We start from the raw sequence: 12,319 nt of genomic DNA on the forward strand, positions 1-12,319 counted from the left end.
CCTTCTGAAAAGACACTGCATCTCACAGATCTGTTGCTTTAAGGCCCGGGCAGGGGGAATCTGGTTTATAGGTTATGGCTGAAGAGAACAGAGGGAAATATGCCTCATTACTAACCAAAGAGCCAAAGCCACTTAGGCTTTGAAGTGGCCAGCCATTTCTGGCTTTCACTCTCAAACAGTGATTCACAGGCGATCCATGAATGACTCATTAAGTTAATTCGTACGACCCTCGGACTGCTTTCAGGCAGCCCGCAGCGACACAAAAGCCAAATGCTGGTGTTTCTGCTATGGTGCCCTCTACTGTTAGTTCTGTGAAAGATACAGATTACTCAGAGTGATGGAATACGAAGTGTTGTAGAGTGAAACCAGTGTGTGTCAGTCAAGGCTGGAAACCACTCATCCTTATCCCAAAACCTATAACTAATCAAAATATATTTTCTTGCTGCTCACTGATGGAACAAAAAAGAAAATGCACTGCATTGAGACAGAAAGGAGAGAGTGATGTATTTCCCTTTGCTTTTAAGAAAATATTTAATTTAAAGTAAAACCAGCCACTTAAAAGAAATGGCTCTCTCATGCTCACGCAGAAGCGTGTTTATCACGGACAACTCACATTGTGCTCTCAGAGTCAATAGTGTACTAAACAATCAGCAGTTTTGCAGTCTGACCCGCTCACTAAGTGGCCGAGCGTAGTGTCGCCATCCTGTCCTCGTCCTCTGAGAGGCTTGTTAATAAAAGCAGGCTCTGGCTCTCGGCATTCTGGCTGCCACCCAATCAAAAACCCATTAATCTAGCAATCTACATTAATTTGTTTCTCAACAAGCAGATGGCAGCCCCGACTGAAACCAAACAGGCATGTGTTGTATACAGCATGTAAATTGGCTAATAAATGGGCTTTGTACGCAAACAATAAAGGCCAGAAACGTCCAGTGGGGCTGATACCTGGTCAAGATTTTAGCAGCTGGTGCAGCATTTCTGCCATGTGCTGGTAAAGGTCTGCAAATCTCAGCAATCCCGTCTCACAAGTGACTTACTGTATGTCTGCGTTTTTTCCCATGTGCATTTGATAAAATGTTTAATTGCAAGTAATTCTTATTTCTTCACAAACAGTTTATGATGGCAAAAGCAACAGTTGTTGTCGGTGAAAGTATTTCCAACTCGTGCCTTACTGGAGCCCATTTGATGCTGTCAACCAACCACAGCCAGTCAAACTCAGCAGCTGACTCATCTTGATTTGATGAAAAATGAGGAAGTGTGACTAATCGGAGCAGGCCAGCGATGACTCACACAGATCATGTCCTCATGATTTGGTTTTTGTTGGAATCGGTTTAGGGAATAATTCAAACCCTCTGGGGGAATGATTTGACGGAGTCGTGGTGGATTGTCATCATGATAAGAAGCTGTTTGTGTCCATATATTTCTAGCAGCGCTTTGTGCTACAACAGGAATAGCTAATGACACGGTAGCCTGTTTGTTTCTTCTGATTTATTTGTGTGTTTTTGACTGGGCGGAGCTTGCAGAGGTCAGAACGAATGATTATAGAGCCCTGTGGCATCCCGGAATAGTTGGGTGACAGCCGGAAGCCCCAGGCCACTTGTTAAGGCCTCTAAACAGGAAAGGCATTCAACACAAGCCCCAAATTAAGGTTGTTATCACTATGGTGAGGTGTATAGCTATCTGGGCCTGTAGAAGGAGCTCATCTGGTGAGCTGAGTGGCTAATTAAGACAGTTCCCCACATGATGTTTACATATCACACAAATACCTGCTGACTGTAAGAGCTGGCTCAAGCTGTACTTGTCTGGAACCTGGATTTGAAATCAACATTTACTTATTCATTTTTTGTGCTGTTGTTTTAGGGTGGATTCTTTTGTAAAGCACAGAATACGGGTGAGCCACGGAGAGCTCATGTATTTGTGTAACTGTGTGCGACTGACACTATGCGTGTCTTTCACCGGCACAGTGGTGGCAGCGTCTGGATCACAGGCCACAGAGCCGGCAGGCCAGACGCTGCCTCACTTGCTGCGGTTTCCATGGTAAAGTATTGTACTGTTTGCGTCTGCGTGCGCAACCGTCTTATAAACCTCCATGTGAGCGTGCACTGTGCGTGTGTGACCTCGCCGGCATCTGTTGCAGTCAACATGTACTTTGGAGGAAGAGATGATTCTTTGAGCACACAGCTGCGATTTAGTGTGTTTGTGGGACTTGTAGTAATTTTCTTTTAATCCCAGTAATAAAACCTACTGTAGAGCGAAGGACATTATATAACAGTGGTAAAATAAAATGATTCAAAAAACCGAAAATATATGACTAAAGTTTATGCATATAATAAAATATATGAAGTTCCTTTATTCAGAGAGTATAGGAAGAAAGACACTGCCAGATTCCATAATACACACTTACTCATGCCTGGATCTGAACGTTGCATTGTAAATATTGTGATTTCAGCACCTCACCTTTCTGTTTTATAGCTGTGCAGTTTCAACAATCTGTTAGACCTGAAGATGATGCAAATCTACTCCTCTGGCTCCTTGTTTGGTGTCACAGCTTCTAGCTGAGAGTGTGTTTGGAGGTTGGATAAAAATGACTTTCTCAAATGGCGGTCATGGGGTTCTGTCTTATAAACATAATTTAGCTGCTGAGTTGATCCAGTGATAGTGTGCTTCGTATAAAGAATCTCACCCCCAGCAGTCCGTTCATCTCGTAGCGAAGGTTAAAGTTGAGCAGAAAATGGATTCTTAAGTGCTGATGCTCGTAGTCACAGCCCCAGAGTTATATTATACTTGGTGTTTTATAGTTAGCGTAACATTTAGTTTTTTTTGTGCCAGGCTGGCTTTGTAAAACAGAATGATAAGAGATATTTGAGCCTTTTTCCTGGCACAGAGTGATGGAAAGCAAGATGTAATAGTTCCCCTCTGTGCTACCTTAAATTTTGCTGCTTTGGCAAATGATTGTCTGTAATTGGTGCTTATAACCACAGACAGTTTATCAAATTGGCCAACAAACTCATCTCTGTCTGAATACGGTCTGCCTGCCGCTGTCTGTCTCTAAATTGTGTTTGTGCTCATCTGTCTCGAGGCTGTTTTGGAGCTGCCGCTTCTTTTCCTTTTTGTCTGGCTAGCATCCCTCTCTCACTCTCCATCTTCCTCTCCTTGCTCTTTGGCCTTCAGTCCTGCTGAACTACAGGAGATCAGCGCTGACTGACGCGCACAAGCACATCCAGCATGGATTGTGTGTCCAAACCTCTCCCAGCCGTGCAATTATGTCATTTTCTGCTCAGGGTTTCCCCTGAAATGACAATGTGGCTTGGCAGATTGTGGCATGAGAAAGTGATGACTGAATGTTTCAGGTTTTAGCAGCATGTGCTTCTTTAGTGTTATCGGCTGATTGCAGTGATGTCATGTGGTCAGCACTAGCCTGAAAGTTACAAATTACTGCTTTGACTCGTTTAGAATAGCTTAGAAAATGTATAAAATGTACTCACACTCACATTCTACTCTGGTGCTAGTACTGCATGTCCATTGTCTGCCATGGAGATGCTCAATAAATTTGAGTGGTATAAATGGATCCAGCTGGGCGAATTTGCAGCAAGACGTTGAAACAGACACACGTTTAATCGGTTTTCCTTGGAAAAGATAAAGCCAAGCAAACAGTGATGCACACTGAATAAATTCACAGGAAATGTTGAGTAATACTTTTATTTAAGAGCCCAAGAGCAGAGAATTAAGGAGAATTGACTTAATTAGCCTCTTCTTCCTTTTCTTTTAGGCTTGCATAAACTGTTGTTCTCGTTTATTCTTTAATTTTTATCTTGTGTGTTTTGTCCCCGGGTAACTCTGATTCACCATTCTTGTAAATTGAACGTGACTGTTCTCTCAGCCCCACATATCTGAACCCAACATATCCAGGCTTGGCTGTGATTGACAGCTGGCATAACAACAAAGGTGCTTCCCACTCATCCCGTTCATGGCCTCCAGATTTTAGGTCCAATCCTGTATTTTTCTGCAGAATTATACATCCTGTAAATAAAGTTCTTATTTTTGATCCCTCATAGCGCCAGGCTGGCCACAAAGAAACTTTGAGTCTATGATTTGTAAACTCCCCCCACTTGGGTTTTTGCAAGATTGGAGTAAAACCTGCTGGATGGCCGCCTGCTCCTATTACCTCTAGATTAGGTGGGCTTGAAGGTCTCTCTCCCTCTCTCTGCTATGCCAGAACAAGATAATGAAGATGTGAGGTAACATTTTGTGAGTCAGACTTATCCCTGGAAACACCAGGAAGGTTTTCATGGTAGAAATGGCTTCCAGCTGCTTTGATAATGCAGCTGCAGATTGTCAGTTGCTCCCATTCCAAAAGTTATTGCCCTGAAATGTCATGGCTCCCTCTGGTTTGGAAGTCGTCTTCAGCAGAACTTCAGAATGTCGAGCGTTATGCAAGTCATTGTTTTTACTGAGCCTACAGAAACAGATTGACGCTTTTGCTTCCTCCAGAATTTGCTATTTAAAGAGCATCGGCTTAGATGCACTTTACATCTTAAAAAGTTCAAGCCACTCAAACTCGACAGTCAGAAATGATGACCTCCACTCTTCCTTAGCTGGCTCTCTGTAGCACACTGCTTTCAAATTTAAAATCAGTCATTTACTGAACTTTCTTCAGCACTACTTTGCGATGCCTCACTCTACTTGAATAAGTTTACTGTTACTTTATTGGATTGTCTGACATTCTCTGCGAAGAAAGACCTGTGCAGGATTTGATGCTTGAGCTCTGCTTTAACATTCATGTGCTGAAGTGCTTACCTTTATAGAGCATTTGCAGCCAGGTATTACAAGCACAGTGCCAACCTGCTGACTCTTCTGCTGAAATTATTCTTTCGCACATTCAGGAGAAGAAATTGTCAAATTCTACTTATTTGGATCCTATCAGAGATCACCTGTCAGCTGAACAGTACAACCAGTACAGATTTTCTGTTGAGCTAGAGCTTTTGTGGATATCTTTTTTCTTTTTTTTTTTAACCAGTGTTGCTTCTGTCTGATCCAAGCAGCCCTTGGTTTGTCATGAACCAGACGTAGATGAAGTAGAGAATGGTGGCGGAACCATTGATTCCATTGGCTCACTGCTCGTTTACTTAATGCGGCTTCATGTTGTGTTTAATTACATTTAGGACCCATGCGGGAGCGGCACTGGTGCCAAGTTGGTTTCTGAGCCAGTGCAGCCACAGAAGAGACGTCTCTCTCCTGGCTTGCATATTTCAAACGGCATTACACAGCTAAATGTCCTCCGAGTGACTGTGTATCTGCTCCAACTCCTTGAATGCAATTAAGCTCTTAATTTATTAGACAGCTTTGGAATGATGCCCTGATTAAAGAGGCCATACATTAACAGTCATTCAGTAGAAGTACATTAATGAATACAGTGAGTACTTTATAGGTGAACTTCCTCTCTTCCCCATTTGTGCCTCATTCCTGCATCTCATCTTTCTCTTTTTACCTGGCTCCCCCCGGAGGCTGAGCAGCGCCACTGCAGACTCTGCCAATAGTACCTGCGTAGCTGTAGTCACTGCATTGTGATCAGGACTGTTGAAGGCAGTTTGTCTGCTCCGGGGGTAAGAGCTGCTTGTTAGTAGTATTTGGGAAGCCTGGTGCGCTAGGGGACAAGAGAGGTCTGCAGAGCAGGTGGAGAAAAAGAGGCGAGAGCTACTTCATGTGGTACCAATAAGGATAAGATCACCAGAGATACTGGACTTCTGCTGATTGATGCTGGCTGCCGAAAGAGAGAAAGAGGAAGGAGGGTGGCCAGGAGGAGGGGGAATAATTGTGTGTGTTTACTTGCATATGAGAAGCTGGGGCATTTGGAAATTGTATTGTATGCATGCGTGTGTTGTCTCACCCAGCATGTGTGTCAGTCTATGATGTCAGTAGTCTCAGTCAGCACCACTGAAGGTGGCGTTACTGCTGATGTTTTGCCTCTGTCGTAGTGCCAGCTGCTGCTTCCCAAAGCAATTGGGACTCAGCGAGGAGGGGTTAACGAGTACAGGAGGCTGACAGACTCAAATGGGAGTGAGCCGATGCTCACGCAGTGACAGGAGGCAAGCTTCTTGAGAAATGTTTCTTTGATGTGTGCGCTTTGTCAGAAGCTCAGAGAGCAGAGAAGAGATAGTAAGACCAGATGGTTGAGGAGACAGGTGAGGAGAGCTCCCAGGTCAATGTTGGAGTCAGGACTAGAGTTAGATTTCCAAACATCGGCTTGTTTCATTCTTACCTTTTTCTTTCTAACTGAAGTTGGAGTGAGAAACGGAGAGTCTTTATTTCTTTTAGTCTCTCTTCATGTTTGCCATGCTGTGCCTGAGCTCTACTGAAGTTTATTTTTTTCCCCTCTTTGAAGCCGATCAGCTGACTGCAGATATCCCAAAATGCCCAGACACAGATCTGGAACAACATAAGACGGTTTTTCCTACAGCAAAAGGCGTTACAGCAATGTCTCCGTGTGTCATATAGTTTCATAGCTTGGTGGCATTGTGGACAAAAGCAAAGTGGGTTTTCCAGTGTGGTGGTGTATGCTTTCCCAACATATTTTAGTTTGAATGTGAATCTTTAAGCAAACACTGTTCAAAAGTGGGATGGTTAGTAGTACAAAACAAACATTCGAGGTGACTCAGCATTTTTGAGTAAGCTGTCACAAACTTGCTTACATTGTACAACTCACATTTCCTCCACAGGAAAAGTGAATATCTTAGTCCACTTATGCAATAAAGTAAAAGCAAGGTAAAGTTTGTGGTAAGTTTTACTAAAACTGTCGCACAAGTCGATCTGTTTGTACAAGTTTTTGCAAAATTCCCCCAACCCACACAAAATGTGTAAACTAACCTGTTTATTTTGTGTTTGGAAGCCATTTCAATCAATTCAGAAATTGTTTGCATGTTCATTCAAGTTATTGTAACAGCGTCGCCTTGGTCCCCGATTTGATATTTCATCTGCCTCGTTTGGTCTGTCGAGCATTCTTGGAATCTCATTCAATGAAACATTACAATTATCAGTCTGCAAGATGAACTGCCACATCATGGCAAACAAAGTTTAAAATTCAGAAAGTAAACATGTTGATAATGCACACCTCTGAAGATGTTGTTTACATTAGAGTCATACCCCTCAAGGAGCTGCAGCAGATGCAGAAGCAGCTGGCTATTTTAGCCTTAATTTCACCCAATTTATTGAATCTGCTGAGTATCACACCTTCCTCAAGGGATTACTCCCTCCAAGTTCATCCACCTGTTTTATATTTGCAAAAACAAAAGTTCTTTGGGCTTCCCTGAGGTGTCAATACACTGAAAGCAGACTAATTCTGATTCATATGAAGCATTTAACCTTAACACTGCTCTACCAAAGAGTGCTGCCTGAGAGAGTCTGACCTCTGTTAGATTAATAGATGAAACTTGCATCTTGACTCTCTGGTTATGCCTTCTTCTTCTGCAATGGTCCAATGGCATCTAACTGGAGAATTATTGCCACCAGCTGTTAAATTTGACAAACTGACCAGTTCAATGAGTAGAAGTGAATAATTTGCCATTTTTTTCTTGATTTTTTTTTTTTTTTTTGAATTGTCTACCCAAGTGTGTCTTATGGAAACTTGACCACTGCTCACATGAGTGTGTCTGGTTGCATTCCCCCGCAGAGGCCTTAAACATCTCTTTCCTTATCCTTAAAAGGGAACAGGAACAGAAGACGGTGGCTGCTAAATATGATACAAATCAAACCCCCGTTCCTTCATCTTTGGTCTTCAGTTTTGAGCTTGTGTCGACTAGATGACCTTAGCAGTTGAGCAGATTTTGCAAAAGCCTTATTGAAATTTCCTGCAGCCTGCTGTGATTGTAGCTGCCACACACTCTTTATTCCTTTTTTTCCCACACACTTCGCCGCCCCCACCCCGTCTCTCTTTCCTGTTTGTTTACTTGCCCCCCGATGGGACGCGGTTTGCATTTACAGTGTGTTTTTCAGTGCGTCTACGCAAGTCTCCTCATTTGCGAGCGTGCGCCTCTTTTTTGCGACCAGGTCTTAACGGATGTCTGTTTTCCAGCATTCATATTGAAACGGGAGTTTCCCCGATGACGGCTCTCATTTTTTCTGGGTTACACTTTACGACTTCTCATCATGGACAAAGTTGCTGAAGGAAACCACAACAGATACAAATGTATGAGAGGCGGCAACTTTAAAGGAGCAAACTTCCCGCTTCCAAGAAAAAGAAAAGAGCGGGGGAGAAATGCTTTTAATTGGGAGCAGCGTGTGAGGTAAATGAGGGGATGTGAGGATTACTTCAACATGGGAAATGGTTGGCTTTTATGGAAATTTCTTAGGAAATGTCTCAAATTTGAGCTGCTGTGTAGCTTCATGTAGACTTGTTATTCATGATTAAATCTCAAAGTTCAACTCAAGAGAATCTGATCCTTTTTTAAGTTGTAGATTCCTACCCTAATGGATGATCTTACATTTTTGAGGGGATTTTCCCTTCACAAAGTCATTCTTGCTGTTTAGGTCTGTGTTGGATTTTTTTTTTTTTTCATCTGGGATTACAAGAACAGCTTTAGCAAGCAGCGCTGTAGCAGTTGGTGTCTTTATATGGGCTGCTGCTGCATCTCCATTCGAGCCTTTTAGGACGAAAGACTTCATCTATGGCTGTCTATTAAAATCTGCATCAAATGCACCCACATCACAGTGGGAAGAGCTGGTACTGCTGCCTGACTCTTAGTCAGAGAAGTCTGGAAGGAAATCTTGAAGATTGAAGGGCAAGGGTAAAGTTTGCAAGCTAGAGGGAAATCCTTGGCCCTGCATAGCCACTGATTCTTCTGTATAGTGCATGGGGCCAAGCACTTGGAGGCCAAATGTGATTCACATCTTTCATCTCTGGAGCCTGGTGAATGTGCAACAGCTGTCAAGACTTATCTGCATCTCAACAGACAAAGCTTCACTTATCAGTCAGCTTATGGGCTTTAATGAAAGATAAAGATTCTGTTAAGAGTTTTAGGCGACAATGCAAAGGATTGTATGACTTGCTGCCCTTCCAGGTTTGAAAGATTCAGTTAGGAAGTGAATTCACCTGTTCCTGCAAACATCTGGATCTGTGTTTTACACATCAAGGAAGACTTTTCAAATCTGTTCTGAGTTGTTTCAAATTTGTTTAGCAGTGTTCTAGTTTTCTGGGTGTTCATTAAATATTCTGTATAGAAACACAGAGTAGTTGTGCAGTCTGTCATTTTAAAATCAAATGCCAGCATCAGATAGAGAACTAGTATTAAGGATGAAGTGTGTGTTTGTGTGTTTGTGTGTTCGTGTCTGGGCCCGAATGTCAAACCTTGATGAAATATTTGTGCCTGAGCAGCAAAGATGTGCAAGGAATCCGAGTGTTTGAACATTATTCCCTGGCAGGCATTTACCACTTTTCTTGTAAAGTGTGAGGAGCAGAGCAGAACGCTGTTATAGGATGGATGGCGGGGAGGGGATCTCAGCACTGGTTTTGTGATTGAAGGCTATCACAGTCAGCAAGGTTCAAGTAGCCTTTAGAGCAAAGCCACAAAACTCAGCATCCCTTCCTTTCTGCCATTCAGTGTACAGTCTTTCTTAACTTTTCGACATCCCGTAACTAATGTTATGATTTGTTGGGATCCTGTGTGGTGTAACTAATGGGTCTAAAACAATACACACAAACTGACAGAGTGTTTGTTCTGTTGTTACAGATCTACACAGACTGGGCCAATCACTACCTGGCCAAGTCTGGCTGTCCGCGTCTCATCAAGGACCTGAGCCAGGATGTCACCGATGGAGTCCTGCTGGCACAGATCATCCAGATCATAGGTGAGCATCTGTGTGTGTTCTCTTTCAGTGTTTTAACTTAATCCACTTTTGTGCAGATCACAGTTAAAAAGGTAAAGTAGATACAGTCATGAAGAGACAGAAACACTGACTTCTCTCATACAAACAGTGTACAGTCTTGCTTTGAGTCTAACTTTCAATATTTAAAAAAAGAATATTAATGAAGTACAGATGGATGAAGCCCATGTATTACCAACAGAGTGTGTGTGTGTCTATAGTTTGCTCTGTTTGGTGGATGAATCGACCACCCACTCACTCACACAAACACACAGACACAGTATTTGAGCTTTGTTGTGGTGAGTTGGAGCGAAGCCGTTTCTCAGTCTGAAATTTGGGCCAAATCACAGCAGCTCTTTCTTGTTTTGGGTGCTGGGCAAACTATAAGAGCACAGATCTATAACTCACCCATGGGTGCAGAGGCATGTGTCTCCCATTGGAGTACAGAGAGTCTTTACTTCTCTCTCCCTTTCTGTTGGTCTCTTTTTTTCGTGCCTCATGTCTCTCTGGCTTGTTGCACCCTGCTTCTCTCCATCCTTGATTCCCTCACTCTGTTTTTTTCTCCTTCTGTTCCTGTTTTCATTTGACGACACCTTACTGTGTAACATGTGTGAGAGATTAGGATTAAATAGATGGAATAAAACTGCAGCTGCTGATATCGGTCATGATTTTTGCAGTCTCAGCAGAAATTGCACAGAGAAGGATTGACTGAAGACTGGCCAGTGATGTTGTTGCAGTGGGAGGCAAACAGTTTCCTGACACAAATAAATAGACCTCCTATAAATTTTGGGATAAGTGGATAAATTGGGTGGATCAGGTCAACTGACTGTTTCTATTTGGTTTTGTACTAACTTCAATTTCAGTTAAAATACAATTGTTATGAAGACTCAGAGTAAACCTCCTCCTCTAAGACCAAAATCCTTCCAGTAGTTTGAATAAAAGGTGATCCCAATCTAACATTACAGGGGTTCCTCCTTTGCCTGTTTTCCACCTTTGCACCAGGTTTCTTATTTTTTTAAATTTAGATTTTTTTTCTTTTAATTAAATGTCAAAATACAAAAAAAGACACAAGAAAAAGTCAGACAAAGACATGGAGTGAGTATGTGGATCAGACACATCAAATGATTCTTTTCCTTTGTCTTTGGATAACAAATCATAAAAACAGTCCAGTTGCTTTTTTGGCATCTTACGTTTACAATTAACTCTACAAAAGCTTCTCAAAAGCTGTCCATCATTTGTTCAGTGAGTTTTTAAGATTTGGAAATAATCTCAGAGTCTGGCACAAGTTACAAAACACACCATTGATGCTCTCACAACAAACCTATTCAGCTGCAGTAAGGCACCCCAGAGCCTTGCTGACATTGGTGGTCCATACAATCCCAAACATCTTCTCCAAAAAGGAAATACTTTGCAGCATTCCCAAAATGCATGCACATAAGTGCCTCTTTCAGTCCTTCATTTCCAGCATAAACCATCTTTAATCAAAACCATTTTATGTAAGGGAACGAGGATAGTAATATCAACTATTTTGTATTAAATAAATTCGCCTTTGGCTTCCCTGGCAAATTTCCGGCTTTTGGAAATAATGTTCTCCGATGACTCATCATGGAACGTGAAGGTTTTTTTCCCCCCAGGTTATCCTAAGACTGCTGATGTTCCTGTTTGTCCAGGGACACCTTTCATACCATGAGGATGCTTTGTGGTATATTGTTGGAAGTTGTAAATGACACAGCATTGGGATAGTTCCTCGATGCAGCTGGATATTTCTTCTTATATAATCCCTTATTTGTTGGCGTTTCCAAAAATTACCAGATCCCACCAAATTCTGTTTTTCCTTGAGTGTAATAAATAAAATAAAATCACCTTCTTTGAAGAAACCATCAGTTTTGACACAATTTCTTAACCACTGAGCCCCACAAATAGTCTGTTTATACCAATTCTTATTTTGGTATTAAACCACATAGAGGAGAGATTCTACATTTTTATACAATACATTATATTTGTTCACATTGTCATAAAATTAGGTTTACTCCTGCTTCATAGCTTGAGTTTATACTTATAAAGGAGTAAAGGGAGAGGGAAGTTCTCTTTCAATCAAGATCCAGTTCAAACTGAATTTTTCCCAGTCCAGTGTTTGGCCAGCTCTGCCATTTCGATGACGTGCTGTAGGATCCTACACGTGTGGCAGTGATAGACGTGCTAATTTTGTCCAGAGTTTCCTCCATTCCAAAGAAACTGTTTGATCGTATTATTATATCCAAATAACAACTGCTGCAGAATACACAGTGGATCCATGACAGTTGTATAATTTATCTGTGGGGCTATAATCATCTTTCCTGTTTACCTTCCCCACAGTGTGAGTTGTATCCTGCTCTGATTATCCAAATTAACTTTTGATTTTATCTAATAGAATTTCTAAATTAGTGGCAATGATCTCTGAAATATTGGGATTTAATTTGATTCCCAT

General features: G+C 41.9%; 1 protein-coding gene across 5 annotated transcripts in view; it reads left to right on the forward strand.

The window, feature by feature from the left end:
- The window catches only part of nav3 (neuron navigator 3), a 424,334-nt gene that overhangs the window by 268,233 nt on the left and 143,782 nt on the right, over positions 1-12,319 (forward strand). For all 5 annotated transcript variants that reach the window (XM_082510872.1, XM_082510873.1, XM_082510870.1 and 2 more), the window contains one exon: positions 9,720-9,837. In XM_082510872.1, the coding sequence (XP_082366998.1) occupies positions 9,720-9,837 (118 nt within the window). The remainder of the gene's footprint in view (positions 1-9,719; positions 9,838-12,319) is intronic.

Source organism: Aulonocara stuartgranti (genome assembly GCF_965226115.1).
Source record: "Aulonocara stuartgranti genome assembly, chromosome: 17".
NCBI lineage: Eukaryota > Metazoa > Chordata > Actinopteri > Cichliformes > Cichlidae > Aulonocara > Aulonocara stuartgranti.